General features: G+C 51.4%; 3 protein-coding genes across 6 annotated transcripts; 2 read left to right on the forward strand and 1 right to left on the reverse strand.

Moving 5' to 3' along the window:
• The first annotated feature begins 28 nt into the window (after positions 1-28).
• On the forward strand, positions 29-6,376 carry CFB (complement factor B). Its single transcript, XM_008068758.2, has 18 exons — positions 29-606; positions 691-924; positions 1,297-1,482; positions 1,631-1,804; positions 2,039-2,140; positions 2,244-2,380; positions 2,678-2,816; positions 3,140-3,271; positions 3,539-3,640; positions 3,714-3,851; positions 4,351-4,448; positions 4,584-4,701; positions 4,903-5,056; positions 5,161-5,237; positions 5,439-5,539; positions 5,637-5,769; positions 5,845-5,894; positions 6,167-6,376. The coding sequence occupies exons 1-18, from the start codon at positions 321-323 to the stop codon at positions 6,320-6,322; spliced, it is 2,517 nt and encodes an 838-aa protein (XP_008066949.1). The 5' UTR covers positions 29-320; the 3' UTR covers positions 6,323-6,376.
• A 5-nt stretch (positions 6,377-6,381) lies between these two features.
• NELFE (negative elongation factor complex member E) lies at positions 6,382-12,764 on the reverse strand. 3 transcript variants are annotated; one of them, XM_008068764.2, is made up of 11 exons: positions 12,558-12,764; positions 12,030-12,112; positions 10,326-10,395; positions 10,080-10,225; positions 9,530-9,604; positions 9,361-9,398; positions 8,823-9,100; positions 8,566-8,710; positions 8,366-8,420; positions 8,018-8,120; positions 6,382-6,692 (listed from the first exon to the last, which is right to left on the reverse strand). In XM_008068764.2, the coding sequence occupies exons 2-11, from the start codon at positions 12,102-12,104 to the stop codon at positions 6,595-6,597; spliced, it is 1,083 nt and encodes a 360-aa protein (XP_008066955.1). In that variant the 5' UTR covers positions 12,105-12,112; positions 12,558-12,764; the 3' UTR covers positions 6,382-6,594. The 3 variants fall into 3 exon arrangements, with proteins under 3 accessions (XP_008066955.1, XP_008066953.1, XP_008066954.1); XM_008068762.2 differs by having other exon boundaries at positions 8,823-9,190; XM_008068763.2 differs by lacking the exon at positions 12,558-12,764 and adding an exon at positions 12,335-12,512 and having other exon boundaries at positions 8,823-9,190.
• Positions 12,476-23,615, forward strand: SKIV2L (Ski2 like RNA helicase). 2 transcript variants are annotated; one of them, XM_008068760.1, is made up of 28 exons: positions 12,476-12,874; positions 12,960-13,063; positions 14,031-14,140; positions 14,240-14,357; positions 14,454-14,568; positions 14,668-14,742; positions 15,013-15,066; positions 15,164-15,354; positions 15,508-15,636; positions 15,882-16,027; positions 16,405-16,551; positions 16,664-16,748; positions 16,940-17,046; positions 17,350-17,496; positions 17,574-17,670; positions 17,838-18,050; positions 18,164-18,274; positions 19,540-19,770; positions 20,154-20,291; positions 20,448-20,585; positions 20,731-20,835; positions 21,175-21,322; positions 21,419-21,545; positions 22,165-22,375; positions 22,523-22,633; positions 22,711-22,929; positions 23,117-23,257; positions 23,352-23,615. In XM_008068760.1, exons 1-28 carry the CDS (start codon positions 12,853-12,855, stop codon positions 23,550-23,552), a joined length of 3,741 nt encoding a protein of 1,246 aa, XP_008066951.1. In that variant the 5' UTR covers positions 12,476-12,852; the 3' UTR covers positions 23,553-23,615. The 2 variants fall into 2 exon arrangements, with proteins under 2 accessions (XP_008066951.1, XP_008066952.1); XM_008068761.1 differs by lacking the exons at positions 14,031-14,140; positions 14,240-14,357; positions 14,454-14,568; positions 14,668-14,742 and having other exon boundaries at positions 12,822-12,874.
• The last annotated feature ends 2 nt before the right edge of the window (positions 23,616-23,617 follow it).

Genomic DNA, 23,617 nt, shown 5'->3' on the forward strand with positions numbered 1-23,617 from the left:
TGCCTCTGCCTGGGGGCCAGGCAGTGCTGGCCTGGGTGCAGGGAGAGGCCAGAAAGACTCCAGCAACTACAGGAAGGCAGGTCAGAGACCCCACTGGACAAACAGTGGCTGGACTCTGCCCCGTAACACACAGTCAACAGGAGAGTAAGCTGGGGTCCTTGTTTCTGGTCCCTAAGTGGGTAGTCTGAGCTTATTGGGGAGGAGCTGGGGCCTGAGAGGCGGTGCCGAAGGGGAGAGTCCTGGACCTTGGGCAGCAAAAGGTGGGAGTTGTATAGTTTCTATTTCCTTGACTGGCAGTTTAGCGGGGCCCTCCCGCTCGGATGTTCCCGGAAAGTGATGTGGGCAGGGCAGGCGGGGCAAGCCGCAGATACCAGAACAAAGATTGCATAAAAGGTTGGGGGACGGTGGGGGGCAGGGGAAGGGAATGCGACCAGGCTCAGGTCTGCAGTCTCAGCTCAGACACTGAGCCAAGCAGACACACAGAGCAAGGCCAGACAGGTCATTCTGACCCAATCCCAGCTTTTCTCCTGCCTTCCATTGCCATGGGGAGCAACCTTAGCCCCCTACTCTGCCTGATGCCCTTGGTCTTGGGCCTCTTGTCTCAAGGTAAGCAGGGGTCACCTCCCTTTCTGCTGCCCCCAGCACACCTCCTTGGCCTGTAGGGCCTGGCTCATAAGCCTTTCTCTTCAGGTGTGAGCACAACTCCATTGCCCTTCACCAGGCCCCAAGTCTCCTGCTCTCTGGAGGGGGTAGAGATCAAAGGTGGCTCCTTCCAACTTCTCAAGGAGGGCCAGGCGCTGGAGTATGTGTGTCCTTCTGGCTCCTACCCGTACCCTGTGCAGATTCGCACCTGCAGGTCCACGGGGTCCTGGAGCAGCCTGAAGACGCGAGACCAAACGGTTGTCAAGAAGGCAGAGTGCAAAGGTTTGAGGGCTGTGACCGTGGGCAGTGACCTAAAGGAGGGACAAGAATAAGACTGGAGTTGTGTTGAGACCAGGTGGGCTGGCAAGATGGGCTGACCAGGAGTGAGAGCAGTTCTAGGGTGGCAGGTTGGAAGGAGGCAGGAGGAAGGGGAGCTAATCTTTATAAAGTATTTATCCTGGGCTTTCAGGCAGTCCTGGAAGTTAAGAGAACACTCAGAAATGGGGAGGGAGGAGCAGCAGGATACCCTATGGATTGAGGGCAGGTGGATGCTGCTCCTGTGCTATTTCTCAGTGACAGGGTCTGGAGACCAGGAGAGATACCCTTAAGGCAGCCCTTTTCTCCTGATGACTTCTACTTGTCCCTTCCCCAAAGCAATTCACTGCCCAAGACCACAGGACTTCGAGAATGGGGAATACTGGCCCCGGTCTCCCTACTACAATGTGAGTGATGAGATCTCTTTTCACTGCTATGATGGTTACACTCTTCGGGGCTCTGCCAATCGCACCTGCCAAGTGAATGGTCGGTGGAGTGGGCAAACAGCAATCTGTGACAATGGAGGTAAGAAGCATCCCCTCTTCCTGGGTTGCCCTCTCCCTGACAGTGCCCAGCCTAAGGAACAGGCACTGGGCAATATAACTTTTGCTCTCTGCCTTGCCTGGTGGGCCTCAAGCTGTGGCACTCATCTTTACATCTCATGTCTCTGCAGCAGGGTACTGCTCCAACCCGGGCACCCCCATAGGCACAAGGAAAGTGGGCAGCCAGTACCGCCTTGAGGACAGCGTCACCTACTACTGCAGTCGGGGGCTTACCCTGCGTGGCTCCCAGCGGCGAACTTGTCAAGAAGGTGGCTCTTGGAGTGGGACAGAGCCTTCCTGCCAAGGTGACCCTTGACCTGTGTCTACAGGGCAGATCCTGATCTCCCACCCCACTGTCCCTGCACCTTGGCACTGTCTTCTCTTCCCACTTCAGCTCTGCTCCTTCCTCACTTCTAAGCCTCCCTATAGAACTGTCCCACTCTTAGCCCTTCCCTTCCTGGAAACCCACCAGCCTGTCTCTCTGGTCACTGTGTCCCTGACCCTTCCAGACATTTGACCTGATTTCTGATCTCTCCCAGACTCCTTCATGTATGACACCCCTCAAGAGGTGGCCGAAGCCTTCCTATCTTCCCTGACAGAGACCATAGAAGTAGTTGACGCCGAGGATGGGCACAGTCCAGGTTTGAAAGCAGAGAAGGGAGGTGGGGAAGGGAATTGGGGGAGGATGGAGAAGGGGAAGGAGAACCGTGCACGCTAGAGTCTGAGTCTCTCTGCTGGCATTAGGAGAACATCAGAAGCGGAAGATTGTCCTGGACCCCTCAGGCTCCATGAACATCTACCTGGTGCTGGATGGATCAGACAGCATTGGGGCCAGAAACTTCACAGGCGCCAAGAAGTGTCTAATCAACTTAATTGAGAAGGTGGTGTCCCCTTCCCCTGAACTTGGGGACTCTGAATGGACCTCAGTGCCTTTCCAGGACTGGCTCCCTAATAATAATCCCAGCCCCTCTGAACCACAGGGCCCCAGAAAATCTCCAGGTTCTATTCTGTCCTCCTTCCCTTTACTTGCTGCAGCATCTTGACTGGTAACAGACTACTCCATGAACCTCAGCCCTTGAGGCTCCTACTAAGACCTTGCCTGTCCCAGGAAAGTTTCTGAATTCTCCCAATCATAGTCTACTTTCAGTGCCATGACTTCTTGTTCCCCTCACTCTCAGGTGGCAAGTTATGGAGTGAGACCAAAATATGGTCTAGTGACATATGCCACAGACCCCAGCATTTGGATCAAAGTGTCTGATGAACATAGCAGTGATGCAGACTGGGTCACAGAGAAGCTCAACCAAATCAGTTATGAAGGTCAGAGGTTAGGGAAGGGAATGATGGGAGGTCCACTTTGGGATCAGAAGGTTCAGGAGTTGTGTGGAGGGGGTTGTAGACCATGTTGAGGGGGACAGGGAGGACCACTTTGTAGTCAAAGGTTAAACATCAGGGTCATTGAGCAGTAGGGGTTAGGGAAAATGCTGGGGGCTTGGAGAGCCACTTTGTGGTTGAAGGGAAGTCAGTGGGATGACTATTAACTCAGAAAGCTGGAGATGTGGGATCTAGATGCTGATAGTTCTCTGGGGTTTAAGGATGACTTGGAGGACCAGGTGAGGTGATAACCTCTTCGTTCTCCACAGACCACCATGCTAGGTCAGGGACTAACACCAAGAAGGCCCTCCTGGCAGTGTACAGCATGATGAACTGGCCAGAGGACACTCCTCCTGAAGGCTGGAACCGTACCCGCCATGTCATCATCCTCATGACTGATGGTCAGAAGGGACCTCTCTCCTGCCCCAGTCTCCCACCCTCTCAGACCAGCGGGTGGCCTTTAAATACACTTGTAACACTAGACTCATGGTTGGGTCCCAGAATGGTACTCGTAGCTGGCTGTTGATTTCTCCTCCTCAAAGCCCTCTGTGATCTGCCACCTCCATCCCCTCCTCAACCTGCTCACCCAGCCATGTGCCACTGCATCTAGCCAATTTATCTTTCTTGACCTTTTATTTCATCTCCCATCCTCATGGCCTCTTTTGCAGGCTTGCACAACATGGGTGGAGACCCAGTCCCTGTCATTGATGAAATCCGTGACTTGCTGTATATTGGCAAGGATCGCAAAAATCCAAGGGAAGATTATCTGGGTGAGTGGCCTGCCTAGAACCCAGCACCCCACTTCTTCAGGGCCTGGACCCTCACCCTCTCTTTTTCTCTCAGATGTTTATGTGTTTGGAGTTGGGCCTCTGGTAGACCAAGAAAACATCAATGCTTTGGCTTCCAAGAAAAACAACGAGCAACATGTGTTCAAAGTAAAGGATATGGAAAACCTGGAAGACATTTTCTTCCAAATGATTGGTAGGAAGATACAAGAAGAGCATAAGGAATTCAACTCCTCCCAAAGTCCCCCTCCACCCTCTGAAATCACTTTTATTCCTCTACTCCTGAAGCCCTAGCAGTCTGAAGACTTTCTTACTGCTCCTACCTCACTGCCACTATTCATGTCTCCTGACAGTAGGTGATTCCCTATCTTAGAATCAGAGCCCTGAGCAACTCTGGAGATCCTTCTAGAGTTCATTTGACAAATGTGGAAAGAAGCCAAAACAGGTCAAGGGATACCAAGCTAGCAACAGGGTTGGGCCTGAAAAGTCAAGCCTCTGAAAGCATAGTCCCAAGTCCTTTCCACTATGCCGCAGTGGTTCCTTGTCTCCTAATGTGAGGAAACAAAGGCCCTTGGTCTTTCTTTCTCCTTATGGGCCCCTGCTTCCCATACATATGCAGGGATCCCTCCCCAAAAGGCTGTTGCCATTTGGTTATGAAGTGTCCCAGCTTTCAGCACGTTTTCCTTCTTTGCCAGATGAAACCAAGACTCTGAGTCTCTGTGGCATGGTTTGGGAACACAGGGAAGGTACTGATTACCACAAGCAACCATGGCAGGCCAAGATCTCAGTCACTGTAAGAACAGCGTACCAGTAGTGGGTACTTGTGGGAGGTGTAAAGGCAAAATGGGGGTAGGGAAAGGGCAAAATGTTCATATTAGATTGTGGTTTGTGAAAGTTGAGTTTTCTCCTTTCATTGTTCTGTTTCCAGCGCCCTTCGAGTGGACATGAGAACTGTATGGGGGCTGTGGTGTCCGAGTACTTTGTGCTGACAGCAGCACACTGTTTCACTGTGGATGACCAGAAACACTCGATCAAGGTTGGCGTGGGTAAGAATGCGACAGGTCCTGAGCTGCAGCTACACCCTCCAAGCAACCCATTCCATTTCCTTAAGATCCTACACTCTGTCCTCAATACAGCCCCCTCTTGCAACCCAGTCAGGGATGGGAGACTTGAAGTTAAGGATGACATGGTGCCAGTGGCAGGAAACTGCCCACAGAGCAGTAGTACCTACTCTCCTCTTACCACAGGAGGGAAGAGACAGGAACTAGAGGTAGAAGAAGTCTTATTTCACCCCAACTACAATATCAATGGGAAAAAGGAAGCAGGAATTCCTGAATTTTATGACTACGACATTGCCTTAATCAAGCTCAAGAATAAGCTGAAGTATGACCAGACTGTCAGGTGAGAGCATCTGGATCCCTGAGGAAAGGCTGGAAAAGGTGAGCTGGACTGGGGTCAAGGACAGGCCCTGTTTGCTGTTCCTGACTTTCCCATCTCCTTAACAGGCCCATTTGCCTCCCCTGCACTGAGGGAACAACTCGAGCTTTAAGGCTTCCTCAGACAACCACTTGCCAGCAACAAAGTAAGACATATTCTGAGAGAGGACAAGAATGAGGTTCCAAGACACAAGTGAGGCATGAGAGGGTGGTGCATGAGGAGCAGATGCCACCCAGTCCAGTGCCCAACTCAAAGGAAGGGCCTGAGGGACATCTGCTGAGTGACAAAAGCAATGGGGAGATGGTGGGGGGACAGCTGAAGTCACCCAGTCTGTCCATTTATCCAGAGGAAGTACTTCTCCCTGCAAAGAATATCAAAGCTCTGTTTGTGTCTGAGGAAAAAAAGAAGCTGACTCGGAAGGAGGTCTACATCAAGAACGGGGATAAGGTGATAAACAGGATCCTAAGGAGGTCTTCTAGGCCCCAATCCTTCCTAAACCATCTCTATTCATCACCCTTCTCCTTGCTTCCTATCTCCCCTACAGAAAGCCAGCTGTGAGAAAGATGCTCTACGTGCCCCAGGCTATGACAAAGTCAAGGATGTATCTGAGGTGGTCACTCCCCAGTTCCTTTGCACTGGAGGGGTGGATCCCTATGCTGACCACAATACTTGCAGAGGTGAGAGTTGTGGTTGTGCTGCAAGTTCCTGAGGCTCAAGAGTCCTTTTCCCTACAGCTTTTCCTCTCCTTGTAGGTGATTCGGGTGGTCCCCTGATTATTCACAAGAGAAGTCGCTTCATTCAAGTGAGTTCTCCCTTTCCTATCTGCGGGGAGATGCCAAGTGGTCAGCATGGGCCCCAAACCAGGAAGGTTCCATGCATGTGACCAGTAATGGGACCCGGTGGGCAGAGCCTGCCTCACTTTGGGGCCATGTGTCTGTCCTGTGTGTGCCAAGGAGAACAGGGCTGAGTTGTGTACCTAGTCTAATTCCTTTAGGTCAGCTCAGTGAACAGCCATGCTCCCAGGATTGGAAGGAATTCTACAAAACAATCCATGGTATCCCCTTGCCTTTGCAGGTTGGTGTAATCAGCTGGGGAGTAGTGGATGTCTGCAAAAACCAGAAGCGGCAAAAGCAGGTACCTGCTCATGCCCGAGACTTTCACATCAACCTTTTCCAAGTGCTGCCCTGGCTGAAGGAGAAACTCAAAGATGAAGATCTGGGTTTTCTATAAGGGGTTTCCTGCTGGAAAGGGGCACGGGACTGAATTAAAACAGCTGCGACAACACTTGTGTTCTAGATCCTTTTGGGGCCAAGAGAGTGGAAAACGTGTACTGGCTATGTTGTTACAACTGAGATAGAATCTGATAGCCGTTTTTAAAGGCTTAACCCCAATCCCAAGTGCTGAAAAACCAGAGGCTTAGGGAGATGTGTGAGCTTCCACCTCAGTGTTTTACTGAGACCAGCATTGGGGCATATGAGGCACAAGGAATCCAGCTCCATTCCCTAGAAGCCATCCACAAGGTTTTCCTTGTAGATGTCATCACTGTAGACAATCTGGGTCCTCTTGTCCCGGTGGCAACCCTTAGGGCTGTTCTGGACAGCTAGGGAGGGAGGAGAGGGACAGTTAAGATCTAAAGAAGCTCATCCATCAGACCTGAGGCCCTCATTCCTGACTACCTCACTCCTGGCCACTGGCCCTTGGAAGCCCAGTTTTCATGCTGCCCCCTGGTGGCCAGGATGGCCTGTCTCCTCTCAGAAGGAGAGTGTAAACGGTTATTGTGACACATGTGGATATCGTAATGTTTTGTTCTTAGAAAAACTCCAAATGTTGTCATTGCTGAAACATGTGAATGATGTCAATCCACTATTTTTAGCCAATATGTCAAAAATTAAAAATTGGAAAATCTCTGTAGCCCTTTGTTGATATGCTGGTCAATTCTGGTTCCTTCTTTAGTCTGCAGAGTACTCTTTGAGCCCTCTCTGCTCACTCCTTTCCCAGGAAAACCTATTTTCAGGTAACATGAGTTACTCACACTAAGAAATGCTACTAGCCCCACCAGGAGAACGAACGCATCCAGGGTGTAGCTTTGGCCCTCAGCATTCTCCCTGGGTCCTCTAGCTGCTCCTTCCCCTTTCTCTCCTTCTTCCACCAGATATGTCCCTCTTTTCACCTCATCCAAGGATTCCATCTCTACCACCCTGGGGCTAGAGAGAATCCCTCCCCACACCAGTGCCCATTCTCTGTGATCTTTGTACCTCAACACTGTTGACCACTCCCTCCTTCTCAAAGCGTGTGTCCTTTGGCTTCAGTGGCCCAGGACCCTCTTGTGCTGCGCCCAGCCCTCTGACCCCTCCTCCTGTCTCCTTTGCTGCATCCTTAATGTCAGCCTAAGATGTCAGGAAAGCTGGGGACATATGGGGCATGAGGAAGACAGTCCTGCTTCCTACACAGTTCCTGAATACTCCTCAAGCCAAGATCTGGCTTATTTTTGTCTCCAAAATCAGTATCCCCTAATGATACTATTGTCTTGTAGCCAATGTGTCATGGAGATGACTTAATCTGTTTTCATTCACACCTGCTTACCTCACATTTGGGTTCTAGACCCTTAATTTAAAATATTTATGAAACCTACTCTACTCCATTTCAAAGTGAACAAGCCCCATAAGACATTCATCTTCCTCACCAGACTGACTCAAGCTCCCATTTTCTTCCCTGTTCCAGTCATTGTTCTGGGAGTTGTTTTCAATCCTTTTCTCTTTTTCCTTTACCTCTAACTGATAGAGGGTCTGGCAATTCTTCTTCCTAGTCCCACCTCCACAAAATCTGGCCTCTATCACCTCTAAGAAATCCAGGGATGTGTAGGGGAACAAAAATAAGGGGTGGGCAGTGGGGGAGAGGATGGGGAAGGAAGAATCCCATTCTTACCGAGGGAGCCCCAAACAGACTTGCCAGTAGCAGCGTCCAGCATGGGCTGTTTGCGGGCTATGTTGACTTTGAGCTGTATGGACTCCACCTGGGTCCCATTGAGCTGGAAAAGAAGAGGGGAGGAGACAGAGGGTGGGGGAGGAAAATATTATAGATAAACTAAAGGAGTTGTTCCAGGGCTGCTATGCTAGGTGTAGACTGAATAGGGATCTGAGAATATAAATTTTTCTCTGTGAATAGGGACTTTCTTTGTCGGGGGAACCAACTTCCTCCTGACTCCCAGTATTTTAAGAAGAAAACATGAGGGTGGCAGGAGGGATGAGAAGAACAGATTTGGGAAGTCCCAACCTCAGCAACAGCCTGATCTGCAGACTCCATCTTTTCATAGGTGACGAAGGCACAGCTGGGATGAGAGAAAACAGAGTCAGTGGAGAGCCAATGGGTTCTTCTGAACCCAACCAAACTCAATGTAGGGCAGTTTTCTTCCCCAGGTCTCACACCCCTGGGTTCTCCTAGGACTTCTCATCATGCCCCGTTGTTATCCTTACTTTCTAGGTGGGTCCATGGAGAGGTCAATGATATTTCCAAAGGGAGAGAAGGCCCCACGGAGGAGGGTAGGTGTCATGTCTTCTCCGTACACATAGAGAGTATTCCCCTTCCGAGGGGCCCGGCGTTCAGGAAATGAGTCTGATCCTATGGGATTAGGAATGACAGTCACAAGACATAACCCACCTCACATTCCACTTACTAGAACCTACATAAACCCTAGCTGAGGTCACCTTCCTCTCCAACCAAGATCACTCACTGCGGAAAGGGCCCTCTCGATCTCGGTCTCGGTCTCGGTCCCGATCTCGGTCCCGGTCTCGATCTCGGTCCCGATCTCGATCTCGGTCTCGTTCCCGGTCCCGGTCTCGATCCCTGTCCCGTTCCCGGTCTCTGTCTCGATCTCGGTCCCTGTCTCGGTCCCGCTCCCGATCTCGGTCTCTGTCCCGGTTCCTCTCATGGCTGCGGTCCCTGCTGCGGCTTCGGGGAGGGGAGGCTGAGGAGCGGGCACCACTACGTTCTTCATAGCCCCAGTCAAAGCTTCGAGGGGGGCCATCACCAGCCCCTGGGCCCTCTGTCTCTTCTCCATCTGGTCCCAGTTCTCGAAGCCGATCACTAGAAGACACGAAGCTGGGGAGGAGAAAGTGAGAATCAAAGGGGGCTTTTACCTCCTTGTCTCAGACCCTGTGGAGATTCAACACTCCCTCTGAAGCCCATCTCCTTTCATTCCAGTTCTAAACCTCCCAAGAACTTGGGCAATCAACCCCACCACCAAGTGGGCCCAGTCCTATCTCTCTAACCTCTCAAATAGAGATTTCCTCTGGGGACGTCTGGATGACTGAAAAAGAGACCAAGAACAATTAAGATGATTCTTTGGACCAAATGATCTGGACATGTGGTTCAAAATATGTGAGTCTCTCATCTTCTTCACTCCCAAGCCCCTCAAGGATGGAGATTAGAAACCTTTACCTCCTGCAGGTCATCGTCAGCAGATATGCTCCTCTGGAAAGGCTGGAAAGTGGGGACTGGTCCCTTCTCAGGGTCCTGGAGAAATGGACAGACCTCAGTGAAGGATCAGTAGGCCACCCAACCACAGCACAGAGGTGTTCGATTTCCCTCACCATCTTCTTGGCTTCTTCCGATCTGTTCTTTTAATTCTACATACATTTCTTATCTGACTATGGGTTATTTTTAATAAGTGACCTGAGGTATTTAGTTCATCTAAACCTCTCTTGAATCTGATGACATTTTCAGCCTATTCAACTCCCAGGGCAACAAATTCCAAGAGCTCTAACCAAGGTGGATTAGAACCACAGTATGTGTAAAGTGGAAGAGAATTTAGGAGTCACCAGTTTTTTCATTTTACAGATAAGAAACCTAAGATTCAGAATGGTATAGCAATTTGCCAATTGCTGTTGATTGAATATATGTTCCCTCCCCCCAAATCCATCTCTATTTCAACTTGGAGGGATGTCCTCTGAAGTCGAGTTCCCTGAATAATCCTCCTGCATGTGCTCACCTTTAACTTTCCCTCTAGGGTTCGAGAACGCTTGAAGCCTGAGTTCTTGGTCTCAGCCTTGATGGCACTGATGGCTCCTGACTTCACCAGCTGCTTTGCCTGCTCTGTTGCTGTGGCTGTGTCTACCACAGGCTGCTCTGACAGTGCTGGAGTGGCAAGGGAAGAGGCATTACGTTGGCCAGGCTGTGAGAGAGGTCAGCCCTTGCTGCCCACTTCTAGGCCATTCCCATTTCCTCTGCCACTCACAGCGTTTGACACCGCCTTGGCTGGCTGTGTTGCTGCTACTTTGCTTCTTCAGAGCCAGCAATGCCTTTTTCTGCGAACAAGGGTGGGAAGAGAGGGGTCAGTGAGGGCTAGCCCCTAGGCACATCACTCCAAGGACACCTTTCTTGGTGCCCCTGGAGTGGTGCATTGAGGCAGCCCTAACTCTCACGTCTGGTCCCCCAGATCATGTACAATGTCAGTGATACTTAATCTAACCAAATCATGGAATTCAGAGGCTTTTCAGAGTCCTAGATTTTTGAAGTTGAAGACAAATAACTCACTCATGGACTGGAGCCCCAGGATATAAGCTGCAAGAAAGTATAAGCCTACGTGCCTTTCTTGGAGGCTTCATCCATCTATTCCTTGTGTATTTAATGAGGTCCAATCATGACTCTAACAGGAATACCCAGAAGTCTAATGCATGGCTCCTATCCTCAAGAGGCTTACGGTCTGAGGAATAAGATGACTAGAGCGAATTGCCAAGAATAATTATAAGAGGTGCAGACTACTTGTAGCTGAAAGTAAGATTTTCCAATGTTCATGGCTGTCAAGCTAGGTGCTGAGTAGAATCCGCACAACACCAAGAAGACAAAGAAAACAGGATGGCAAAGATGCAGAGATGCAAAGGCTTTGGGAATATGTGCCATGGGAGTGGTGAATTATTCTAGTTGACTAGGCAGAGATGCCAAGGTAAGGTTTGGGGGCTTTGGTATATAGACAATGTGAAACCACTTATGGGTTTTGAGAAAGGGAGGGGGCAGAATTTTGTGTTTTCAATGGGAAGCTTTAACACAAGTGAAGAAGTCTGTTTAAAAAAAAAAGACCAAGGCCAGGCACAGTTGTTCACTCCTGTAATCCCAGCACTTTGAGAGGCCAAGGTGGGAGGATTGCTTGAGGCCAAGAGTTCAAGACCAGCCTGGGCAACATAGCGAGACCTGTCTCTACAAAAAATTTAAAAGATTAACAAGGCATGGTGGTGCACGCCTGTAGCCTCAGGTACTCAGGAGGCTGAGGCGGAAGGACTGTCTGAGCCCAAGAGGTCGAGGCTGCAGTGAGCTGTAACTGTGCCACTGCACTCCAGCCTGGGTGATAGTGTGAGACTCTGACTCAAAAAAAAAAGACTGATAAACTTGTTGAGAGACCATTACAACAGCCCAGGTGAATGTCAGTAAAGCCCTGCTCTAGAGAATACGCAGGAAAGAATAAACTGGAGAAATTACTTCAAAAGAAGAATCAAGAAGACTTTGTAAATGTTTGGCTATACAAATGGTGGAGAAGTCAGAGATAAGATGTTGAGTCCAAACACATGGGAGAATTGAGCGTAATAGGTCCCATTTGGAAGATCAAGAATACATAGGAAGTGATAGCTTCAATTTTGGGTATCTGGAGTTTATTGGTAAGACACTGGATGTAATTGGAAAAACCAATCTTGGGGATCACCACCTCTTAGGTGGTACTAAAAGTCATGGAAAATGAAGGCAACTCCATGGCAGACTGTACAGAAAAGAGAAGGTCCACATCAAGACTGGGGAAGTTCACCTCTTAAAGCTACACTATGAGGTGATATATCTTCAGGTATGAGCCAGAAGAATCCCCCCATCCCCTCACACTCACCCCAGGCGTTCTCAGAGTGCAGAGTCTGTGAAAGGTTGGACCACGCCCACACACATTCCCACATTCCCTCACCTTTTTCTTGAGTTTGTTGAATTTCTTCTGCAGAGCCTCCTCCTCCTCGCTCAGTCCGGGGGGTATCACCAACATGGTGGCTCCTGGTTCAGGGGCAGGGCCCAAGACATCTTTCTCCACTGTCACCACCCAGGGTTCACATGCTGTCCACACTGCACAGAACTCCACCCCTCCAGGCCTGCCTACTCCTTCCTGCCTTTGGCCTTTCTCTAGCCCTTGCTTGAACCAAGCTGCTGTCCAAGCTCCCGCTCTTCGGCAATCAACCAGCAGTCCCTCCTGTTTTCAGGAATCACAGACACCAGGGCCTTGTGGGTACTCCGTGGCTCAGGAGGGAAAAACATCTCCTCCGTCGCCAAGACGATGGCACCCGACCACCCTACCCCTGCTGGGGTTAGTATGGCCAATCGCGGGGTTCGAACGGTAGAGGAGGCGGTGAAACCCGCGCGGCGCTCTTAAAGCATCGCAAAGGGGGAGAAGAGAGAAGGGACTTGGAAAAAGGGGCGAAGAGTGAGAAGGAGAAGGCCTTACCTGAGGGGGCGGCAACCACGGCCCCACTGTCTCGGGCGGCGCCCGCGCTAGCCGCTGATAGTGGGCTCAGATCGATGACGTAGCAAGGGGCGGAGAACACGGTAACCAAGGCGGTCTGAGGCGCACTTCCGCCCGGCCCTCCACCCGTCCAGGTTTGACCCTCCGTAGCGCTAGACCACGTTCCTGGAGGCTTGCCGGAAGTCGCCTCCACTTCCGCCCGTTCCGGGGCGGGGCTTACTTCGCCACGACTACTTGCAGCACTTCCGGGTTGCCAGAGAGCTGCTGTGGCTCCAGGATGATGGAGACGGAGCGACTCGGTGAGAGGGAGGGGAGTAGAACGGAGTAGTAGACAAGAAATGACCCTTCATCCCTGACCCCCTGACCTCTGACCTTTCCTCGTAGTGCTACCTCCCCCAGATCCTCTGGACCTGCCCCTTCGAGCAGTGGAGCTGGGATGCACTGGGCGTTGGGAACTGCTGAACGTGCCTGGGGCTCCAGAGAGCTCCGTGAGTGACTTTTTACCCTAACCTTTGATCTGCATTGAGTCTAAACCTCCTCCACGCTCCTCACATTGGGATCTGGCATTACTTTGCTCTCCTGTGTGTGTAGCCCCGTCAGATATCTAAGCCCCTACTGGTGCTGGACACATCCAGAGCCCAGTGAGGACAGAACTGGGAGGGTTGTAATACCTTAACTCTGGGAGCTGCTCTTTTATTTTATCCTTGTGTCTTTTCTTCTTGGAGCTCCTTTCTGTCTCCAGTCACCAGGGCACTTGTTGGTGACTGAGTTGCTAGGCTTTGAATCTCTTACTCTTCATCCTTAGGTCTGGGACCCCTTTTTCTAAATCAGTGATTCTCAAATTTCAATGTGCCTTATGATTAGCAAAAATGAGCCTTTTAAAAATGCAAATTCTTAGGTTCAGACTCCATGTTTCTGAAATTCAAAATCTACATTATTAATCAGTGCCCTAGGTGATACAGTAGTAGGTAGTTTTTGGACAACCTTTGGAAAATGTTGCTTCAGCTTAATGGTCCTAATCTGTTTGGTATATCTACCATTTCTGATCTAAATGCAAATACCAGTCGGGTGTGGTAGCTCATGCTTGTAATCCCAGCAGCACTTTGGGAGGCAAAGGCGAGAGGATTCTGTTGGAGTTTCACTCTGTCACTCACAATGGAGTGCAGTGGCACACTAATGGCCACCACAACTTTGACCTGCTGGGTTCAGGTGATCCTTCCGCCTCAGCCTTCCAAGTAGGTGGAACTACAGGCATGTGCTACCATGCCAGCTAATTTTTTGTTTATTGTAGAGATGAGTTCTCGCCATGTTGCCTGGGCTGGTCTAGAAGCCCCAGGCTCAGGCAGTCCCAAAGTACTGCCTCCCAAAGTAATGGGATTACAGGTGTGAGCCACTGCGCCCAGCTATTTTACTTTCTTTCTTTGCCTTATGCCTTTCATTTTGTCCTTGTTTCAGCTTCCTCATGGCCTTCCTCCCTGTGCCCCAGATCTGCAGCAAGAAGCAGAGCAGTTGTTTTTGTCATCTCCAACCTGGCTGCCTCTGCATGGTGTGGAGCACTCAGCCCGGTGAGGAGTCTGGAGGGGCCTAGACTTGGAGATGGATCTCTGAAGGAAATGGAACAGGGGAAGAAAGAAAACCTGAAAGTTACTTTTTTCTCTCTTCAGAAAATGGCAGAGGAAGACAGATCCCTGGTCTCTCCTGGCTACCTTGGGAGCCCCAGTCCCATCTGACCTGCAGGCCCAAAGACACCCAACCACAGGCCAGATACTAGGCTACAAGGAGGTAAGAGTTTAGGGGCTACAAGAAGCAGGGTTGGGAGAAGAGGGGGCAGCTCAGAGGAAAGCTCATCCTTACCGGGGCTTTTATTTTTTGCCTCAGGTCTTGCTGGAAAACACAAACCTGTCTGCCACGACCTCCTTGTCTCTTCACCGGCCTCCAGTGCCAGTCTCCCAGTCCTTATGGGGAAATCCAACACAATACCCCTTCTGGCCAGGTGACTCTCATGGAGAGGGAGCCCTTATTCTCCAGGGAAGGGTTCCCACCCTTCTTTTACCTTAACCTATGAATCCCTGTCTGTCTGCCGTTTTCCCAGGTGGGATGGATGAACCCACCATAACAGAGCTGAGCACTCGGGAGGAGGCTGAGGAGGAGATAGACTTTGAGAAAGGTGAGATGGGGCTCTGAGTCTAAGACCCGAGGAGGAGGAGGAGGAGGAGTCCAGGCCTATCACTGGGTTGCTGCTAGCCCTTCCATGCCTTTGACCAAATTAGAAAAAGGTATCCTTTCCTTCACAACTTTTCCTGCCATCTCCTGGAAAAGCATCACAGCAAACATCCCCATCTACAATGTCTGTGCTGTGAATGGTGTTCTTTGAGGTTACAGAATAAACACCAATATGCAGTGGCCCTTATTCTACCTTTCTGTCCCTGTCTTCCAGATCTTCTTACTATTCCACCTGGTTTCAAGAAAGGTGTGGACTTTGCACCGAAAGGTTAGTTTTAGTTTTGTAGTGGGGTGCAGGAAAAGTAGTACCCTTCTACAGAACAGAGATGGATATAATAAGGTTGCCCTTTTTCTTTGCTCCTCAGATCACCCGACTCCGGCTCTTGGGTTGCTCAGCCTCAGCCGTCTGCTGGAGCCTCTAGATTTGGGTGGGGATGATGAGGATGAGAGTGAGGCGGTGGGACAGCCAGGGTGTCCCAGGAGAGACACTGTTTCAGCCTCTCCCTGCAGTGCTCCCCTGGCCCGAGCTAGCAGCTTGGAAGATCTCGTGTTGAAGGTTAGTGGCTCTGAGCAGTGGAGGCAAAAAAGAAGGGGCCTGCCACAGGGAGGAATGTTGGCTAGGTTAGATCTGAGAAGAAGAAAGGAACATCTTTTGGGAGGAGTAGTAATTGAGAGCATTCTTTATCACCCCTAACTCCAACTTTTCCAGGAAACGTCCACAGCTGTATCAACCCCAGAGCCCCCAAAACCTCTACCTCAGGAGCAGTGGGCTATTCCTGTGGATGTCACCTCCCCTGTTGGTGATTTCTACCGCCTCATTCCCCAGCCAGCCTTTCAGGTACTGTGGCCCAATCCTTACATGCTTTTCTACCTCTTGCTGGATCAGACCCTTGCCCTGCCTCCAAGCCCACTCCTTGTCACCTCTTCCCACTAGAGATCCGATCCCTTCCAGGCCAGTCTTGATTCTCAGTCCTAGCCTTGTTTGGCTCTGGCCTTCTACCCTCTGCCCTGCATGCCCCATGAGCAGGAGGCAGGAAAGTCCCTGTTTCTTCTTTAGCCCACATCTATTTCTCTCTCCCACAGTGGCCATTTGAGCCAGATGTGTTTCAGAAACAGGCCATCCTGCACTTGGAACGGCATGACTCTGTCTTTGTCGCAGCTCATACATCTGCAGGGAAGACAGTTGTTGCTGAATATGCCATTGCCCTGGCCCAGAAACACATGACGCGGTACAAGTCCCCTTCCCAATCTCCTTCAGCAGCCAGCCCTATTTTTTTCCTGTATCCTTTTTAAGTCTCATCTCTTCCCCAACTTCTATCTCATCCTTTGGTGAGAGGTTCAGGGGAGAGACTGAGATAGGGACCCGGAGAGAAATGAGAAGCTATAGTGGGGAGAAAGTTTAGAAGAATGATCTGGGCGAATTTAGGAAGGGTCTGGGGGACAGAATTTTTCTGGGGTGATATTGTGAGGGAGAGTGTGAGGGCAGTTTGGGTGAAGAGAGCACCTGAGCATCTGGGACGTGCTCTGGGAGGGCTCTGCCTGGAAGAGGAGGTGCTGGCCACAAGTCTATGTGGAGGGACTGCCTAACTTAATGCCCTCTCCTCAGCACCGTCTATACTTCACCCATCAAAGCCCTGAGCAACCAGAAGTTCCGAGACTTCCGAAACACATTTGGGGATGTGGGCCTGCTCACTGGGGACGTGCAGTTGCACCCGGAGGCCTCCTGCCTCATCATGACCACAGAGATCCTTCGGTGAGAGATGGGCATTCAACACAGATGGGACGATGTGGCTGTTTTGGAGAGCACACTGGCTGAGGAGGAGGTGGAGATGCTGGGGAGTCAGCCCTTGGCCTCTTCTCCTCAGCTCCATGTTGTACAGTGGCTCAGATATTATCCGGGACCTGGAGTGGGTCATCTTTGATGAGGTTCACTACATCAATGATGCCGAGGTAAGGGGCATTGGGTCCCCAAATCCCAGCAGTCCTCTCCTTTGGGACCAGTTGAGCAGCTCCCATCATATTCTGAGGCCTGAGGACCTTACTGCCTTTTTTGCCCCCACATGGGACCCCATGCCACTTCTCTAGGGGCAGCAGGCAGCTCCCTCTGCACTCCTGTGACTCTCTCCCCTCTCTGTGCCCAGCGGGGTGTTGTGTGGGAGGAAGTGCTCATCATGCTCCCCGAACACGTCTCCATCATCCTTCTGAGTGCTACTGTTCCCAATGCCCTTGAGTTTGCTGACTGGATTGGGTGAGACGTGTATCCTGGGGTGCTTGGGTGAAGGGGGCTGAGATATCCCTTGGTTAGAGTGGGGAGACTAAGACTACCATGGCAAGGAGAGTGGTGAGGTCTTGGACATGGGGCTAGAGGACATGTCCTGTTTGGGCAGCTGCAGCACCCCATTTGGGCTAGATTACTTTGCATGTTGAGATGGGATGGCGGGAGACAGCCTTGCATTCTGGATCTCAGAAAAGATGGTGGAGTCAGAGGGGGTGGGGATAGGGACTCCTTCCTGCACTCTCACACCTGACCTCTACTTTCTCTTCCCTTCAGGCGTCTGAAGCGTCGCCAGATCTATGTGATCAGCACCGTTGCCCGCCCTGTCCCCCTGGAGCACTATCTCTTCACAGGGAACAGTCCCAAGACTCAGGGAGAGCTCTTCCTGTTGCTGGACTCCCGAGGAGCCTTCCACACAAAGGGGTAAGCCCAGAGATGGGGGAAAGAGTCAGGGCTGGGCCCTGAGCAGGGCATGATGGCCACCCCTCCCTGTGCTCCAGCTACTATGCAGCTGTGGAGGCCAAGAAGGAGAGAATGAGCAAACATGCCCAGACCTTTGGGGCCAAGCAGCCCACGCACCAGGGGGGGCCTGCACAGGTAAGAACTCGGAAGATTTTGTACCTGCCGATACCTATTTCTCTTCATCTTTTTTACCCTTGTCCCCCAGGGATTTGTACTTGAGCTTTGAGCACTGCCCCACTTGACATTACTTCACTTCTCATTGATCCAGGGACTCAATCTATGTCCCTTCCTCCCTTTCCCAGGACCGCGGAGTGTACCTGTCCCTCCTGGCCTCCCTCCGCACGCGTGCCCAGCTGCCAGTGGTGGTGTTCACCTTCTCTCGGGGTCGCTGTGATGAGCAGGCCTCAGGCCTCACTTCCCTTGATCTCACCACGAGTTCAGAGAAGAGTGAGATTCACCTCTTCCTGCAGCGCTGCCTTGCTCGCCTCCGTGGATCTGACCGTCAGCTGCCCCAGGTGTGTGTGTGTGTGTTTGTGTGTTCGTGTGTATGTATGAACACACACTTGGGAGGCTGTGGGGATAGGGTGTTTGAGACATCATTTCTGACTGTGGGCCTCCCCCACCAAAGGTCCTGCACATGTCAGAGCTTCTGCATCGTGGCCTGGGAGTACACCATAGTGGCATCCTGCCCATCCTCAAGGAGATTGTGGAGATGCTCTTCAGCCGTGGTCTGGTCAAGGTGCACATGGTGGTGGGAGGGGGACTCCCCAAGGTCCTTGTTGCCCACTTAGGGACTACCCAGAGGGCAGAGGGGCAGAGGTTTAGGCAGGACAGTACTGTGGTTAAGAACTTGGGCTCTGGATCCAGACTGCCTGGGTTTGAATTTCAGCTTTACCATTTGTGGTATGACCTTGGACAAATTACTTAATCTTTCTGAACTTTAGGTTTCCCATCTAAAATAGCAATGCATAAGATAAAACAGAAGAGAATCCCCAAAAGCTAGCCAGCATATGAAAAGTTGTTAGTAATCAGAGAAATGCAAATTGAAATACAAGCTATGCCTTTACAGTTATTAGACTGATAAAATAGGAAACTGGGTAATACCAAGGTGTTGCCAGAGACATAGGAGACTGTAGGAATCTAGGAATCCTTGGACAAGTGTAGCCAGTTGGGCAGGTACCTGACACTATTTAGGTAAAATAAGTATAACATACTCTTTGACTCCATTCTTGGGTATATACTGCAAAAAAATTTTCATCCTGGTCCATGAAGGAACATGTTTCTCCCTTTGTTTGCTGTAGTCATGTTTATGGTGGCAGAATATGGTGGTACCAGGGTGCCCTTCACAGGAGACAGGGTAGGTAATTATGAGGGATGCACCCACAGAGTGTTCTGCAAAAGTTGGAAGCAATGGGTTAGGTGTATCTACAGGAACATGGATGGATGAAACACTGTATGGAGGGAGGAAAAGAAGTAAGAAAACCGTCAGATATATAATTGCTTTTATGTGAATTATAAATTATAGATACACAAATCAAGATAACATTTTGCAAGAATACATTCACACAAAACAATAGTCGTTAAATACATTGGGGCCATTTGCATTGACTCACGCTTGTAATCCCAGTGCTTTGGGAAGCCAAGGCAGGAGGATTTCTTGAGCCTAGGAGTTTGAGGTTATAGTGAGCTATGATCATGCCACTGTACCCTGGCCTGGGTGACAGATTGAGACCTTGCCTCTAAAAAAAAAAGTACATGGAATGATTGCAGTGAGAGGATGGAAGTGGGATATCTGGAAAAAGGTAGCTGCATAAGTAAAATTAGGAAAATAATAGTATCTACCCTGTAGGTTTGCCTGGAGAGTTAAATGAGATCCCACAAGTAGCAAGCTGGGATTGTGCCTTGTGCCTACTTAGTCTTGGCTACAAAGTAAGGTGGGCTGGCCAGGACCAGGGATGTGTGTATAGCCCTTTTGCTGATCCTCCCTCTTCTCTTCTGTCCCAGGTCTTGTTTGCCACAGAGACATTTGCTATGGGTGTAAACATGCCAGCCCGTACAGTGGTGTTTGACTCCATGCGCAAGCATGATGGCTCTACTTTCAGAGACCTGCTCCCTGGGGAGTACGTGCAGATGGCAGGCCGGGCGGGGCGGAGAGGCCTGGACCCCACAGGCACTGTCATCCTGCTCTGCAAAGGCCGAGTGCCTGAGATGGCGGACCTGCACCACATGCTGATGGTGAGCGGCCAGCGTGAGGCCAGCCCAAGCAGGGGCCCAGCTCCAGGACCTGCTGGATTCTCTCTTCCAGCCCTTCTCTCCACCTCCCCTTTTTTATTTTGTCTGGGAAAAGCCAAGGTAGGAGTGAACAAATCCAAGGGTGAGATTGGAACCCATCTCCTCTAGCTTTTCCCTCTGTGAATACAGAGCCGGAGTCTTTGAAAGTCTGTTTATTTTGATTTGCTCCCTTATGTTACAGAGGAGGTGAGCAAGTGGCTTGTTGAAGGCCCCACAGTTGCAAAGCTAGGACTAAATCTGACAGGATTTGACCCAGTCCTCAGATAACTGGTTGAGGAGTGGTAGGTCCCATCCCAATCTCACTGATTTCTCTGACATGGCTCCAGGGGAAGCCATCCCAGCTGCAGTCCCAGTTCCGTCTCACCTACACTATGATCCTCAACCTGCTACGGGTGGATGCCCTCAGGGTGGAGGACATGATGAAGAGGAGTTTCTCTGAGTTTCCATCCCGTAAGGACAGCAAGGTAAGGAGGTGGAGGTGACCAGTACACGGAGCAGGAGGTTAGACAAAGCCAGGCTGGAAAGAGATGGGCATCAGAGGCCAGTGTGATAATGGTGGGGGCTGTGGCAGATTGGGTCTAGGGAGTTCCTTTTCACAACCTCCCCCTGCTTCTGCATAGGCCCACGAACAGACTCTAGCTGAACTGACCAAGAGGCTGGGGGCCTTGGAGGAGCCTGACATGACTGGCCAACTGGCTGACTTGTCTGAGTATTATAGCTGGGGGGAGGAACTGATGGAGACCAGGAACATGATCCAGGTAAGCTAGTGTGAATGTTGGGGAGATGATGGAGGAAGTGAGGACAAGAACCCGTCACTCTGGGTCTGCTCCTGAACTTAGTCCAAGTGTCTGTCCCTGTGATGTCTCTTCCCATATCCCCTTTGTGCATGTCCCTGCTCTTCAGCGACGCGTCGTAGAGTCCGTGAATGGGCTGAAATCTCTCTCAGCAGGAAGGGTGGTAGTTGTGAAGAATCAAGAGCATCACAACGCATTGGGTGTGATCTTGCAGGTGAGGGCAAAGGGAATTTGGACCACAGAGGGTGAGAGGCATCAAGCCCTTTCCATCTTTCCCACTTGGCTGGGGGCAGGTTGCTGTCACCACAGGGCTCTCATTTTTTTCTCTTGCCCTCCTTTTTCACACTTTCCCTTCCCATCACCACCACTTCATGCTTGCCTCTTTCCCCCCACCCCACAAGAAGTCTGCTCTGATTGCTTGACTTGGTTACCTCTTCCTGTCAGTGAGCTCTGCATGGTTGCTTCCTGATCCCTGCCCAAGAGTGGAATGTGGTCCTTACCTTTGATGTTCATTTCTTATATCCCCCTATCCTGGCCTCCCTTACTCTCCCAGGTCTCTTCAAACTCTACCAGCCGAGTATTTACAACCCTGATCTTGTGTGATAAGCCCATGTCTCGGGACCCACAGGACAGGGGGCCGGCCACCCCAGATGTTCCCCACCCAGACGACCTCGTGGGATTCAAGTTGTTCCTGCCTGAAGGTGAGAGTGAGGCGAATGTCCAACTTTCTGACACAGTGGTGTAAGCAGGATGACTGGGTCCATGGCAAGGTCTGACCCAATCTCCCCTTTTCATAGGGCCCTGCGACCACACCGTGATCAAGCTCCAGCCAGGAGACGTGGCTGCCATCACCACCAAGGTGCTCCGGGTGAATGGGGAGAAGATCTTAGAGGACTTCAACAAGAGGCAGCAACCAAAATTCAAGTCAGATGCTGGGGAGGGACTTTACCCGGAATGTAGTATGGGGTGGGGTTGGGGAGGCTCCCCTAGGCTGAGGGAGACCATGAAGTGGGAGATGAAAGGAAGGGTCTCCCTTAACTTGAGGGGGACCAGGAGGTTAAGGGCTGTTTTGAAGGGGCTGAATATTATAGCTGGGGGGGAGGAACTGAGGGGGCATCATGAAGTAGGAAGGTGTATTTTTTTTTTTTTTTTTGAGTCAGAGTCTCACTCTGTTGTCCAGGCTGGAGTGCAGTGGCATGATCATGGCTCACTGCAGTCTCAACCTCCTGGGCTCAGGCGATCCTTCAATCTCAGCATTCCAGGGTGACTGGGACTACAGGTGCACGCCACCACACCTGGCTAAATTTTTGATTTTGTGTAGAGATTATGTCTTGCTATGTTGCCTAGACTGGTTTTGAACACCTGGGCTCAAGCAATCCTCCTGCCTCATCCTCCCATAGTGCTGGGATTATAGGCATGAGCCCATGCCTGGCCTGGGGGTGGGGTGGGTTATATTATTTTGAGGGGGCTCCCCTAGCCTGAGGTGGGCTTCAGTGGGAGAGAGGCCTCTTACCCCAGATCTCAAGACCTCTTTCTTCCTCAGGAAGGATCCTCCCCTTGTAGCCGTGACCACAGCTGTACAGGAACTGCTGCGTCTGGCTCAGGCCTACCCAGCAGGACCCCCCACCCTTGACCCTGTCAATGACCTGCAGCTCAAGGATGTGTCAGTGGTAGAGGGTGGGCTCCGGTCCTGGAAGCTGGAGGAGCTGATCCGGGGGGCTCAGTGTGTGCACAGCCCCCGTTTTGCTGCCCAGGTAGGGTCCTGAATGCCAGCTTCCAAGCTGGGAGGGGGTGCTTTTCCTCTCTGGTCCCCTGTAGACTGGCTACCCCCATCTCAGTCCGTGTCCTTAGTGCACCCATGCTGAGGGGTGAAGGAGAAAGCTGACAGTGGCTCTCTGCAGTACCTGAAGCTGCGGGAGAGAATGGAGATACAGAAGGAGATGGAGCGGCTGCGCTTTCTGCTGTCGGATCAGTCGCTGCTGCTGCTGCCCGAATACCACCAGCGAGTAGAGGTGGGAAGGGCAGGGGTAGGGCTAAGGGGCTAGATAAGAGGACAGCCGGCTTTCCAACACCACACTCTTTCTTGCAGGTGCTTCGAACCCTGGGTTATGTGGACGAGGCAGGCACTGTGAAGCTGGCAGGGCGGGTGGCTTGTGCCATGAGCAGCCATGAGCTACTTCTTACCGAGCTCATGTTTGACAATGCACTGAGTGCCTTGCGACCTGAGGAGATAGCAGCCCTGCTCTCTGGCCTGGTCTGCCAGAACCCTGGGGACCCAGGGGATCAGCTTCCAAGCACTCTCAAGCAGGTAGGGGATACCACCCCTTTCTCCCTGCCTAGGCCGTGGTCCCAACATCTTCCCCGCCAGGTATTCCTGAGGTGACCCCTTCCAGCCCAGTAAATGACCCAAGGATGGGAATGGCCTCTTCCTTGATCTGAGCCTTCCTTATCCTGCAGCAGAAAGGCAGAACTTAATCTCTCCTTCTCCTCTGCAGGGAGTAGAGCGTGTCCAGGCTGTGGCCAAGCGGATTGGTGAGGTCCAGATGGCCTGTGGCCTGAACCAGACAGTGGAGGAATTTGTGGGGGAGTTGAATTTTGGGCTGGTTGAGGTTGTATATGAGTGGGCCCGGGGCATGGTGAGTATCTGGGGTTTGGGGTTTTGTGGCTGGCTGGCTGGGGAGAGGCTGCCCAGGCCGAGCACATTCAGTCCTCACCCTGCTTTCCCTACAGCCCTTCTCTGAGCTGGCAGGACTCTCAGGGACCCCCGAGGGCCTGGTGGTCCGCTGCATTCAGCGCCTGGCTGAGATGTGTCGCTCACTGCGGGGGGCGGCCCGCCTGGTAGGGGAGCCTGTGCTGGGTGCCAAGATGGAGACAGCAGCTACCCTGCTACGGAGAGACATTGTCTTTGCAGCCAGCCTCTACACCCAGTGAATGACCCCTAAGTAAAAACATGATAATAAAACAGCAAGTAAAAACGTGATAATAAACCAGCAACC

This window comes from Carlito syrichta, unplaced genomic scaffold, assembly GCF_000164805.1.
Source record: "Carlito syrichta isolate Samal-C Ts95f unplaced genomic scaffold, Tarsius_syrichta-2.0.1 Scaffold311524, whole genome shotgun sequence".
Classification (NCBI taxonomy): Eukaryota; Metazoa; Chordata; class Mammalia; order Primates; family Tarsiidae; genus Carlito; species Carlito syrichta.

Excerpts from the sequence above, each read along its gene's own strand:
- CFB (XM_008068758.2), top strand. The coding sequence starts at position 321 with ATGTTCCCGGAAAGTGATGTGGGCAGGGCAGGCGGGGCAAGCCGCAGA. Across the intron at positions 1,483-1,630 it reads AGCAATCTGTGACAATGGAG|CAGGGTACTGCTCCAACCCG; the intron begins GTAAGAAGCATC and ends ATGTCTCTGCAG. Across the intron at positions 1,805-2,038 it reads GACAGAGCCTTCCTGCCAAG|ACTCCTTCATGTATGACACC; the intron begins GTGACCCTTGAC and ends GATCTCTCCCAG.
- NELFE (XM_008068762.2), bottom strand. The coding sequence starts at position 12,104 with ATGTTGGTGATACCCCCCGGACTGAGCGAGGAGGAGGAGGCTCTGCAG. Across the intron at positions 9,605-10,079 it reads CCCTAGAGGGAAAGTTAAAG|GACCCTGAGAAGGGACCAGT; the intron begins GTGAGCACATGC and ends CCATTTCTCCAG. Across the intron at positions 6,693-8,017 it reads GTCTGTTTGGGGCTCCCTCG|CTGTCCAGAACAGCCCTAAG; the intron begins GTAAGAATGGGA and ends CTCCCTCCCTAG.
- SKIV2L (XM_008068760.1), top strand. The coding sequence starts at position 12,853 with ATGATGGAGACGGAGCGACTCG. Across the intron at positions 20,586-20,730 it reads AGACCAGGAACATGATCCAG|CGACGCGTCGTAGAGTCCGT; the intron begins GTAAGCTAGTGT and ends CCTGCTCTTCAG. Across the intron at positions 22,634-22,710 it reads AATACCACCAGCGAGTAGAG|GTGCTTCGAACCCTGGGTTA; the intron begins GTGGGAAGGGCA and ends TCTTTCTTGCAG.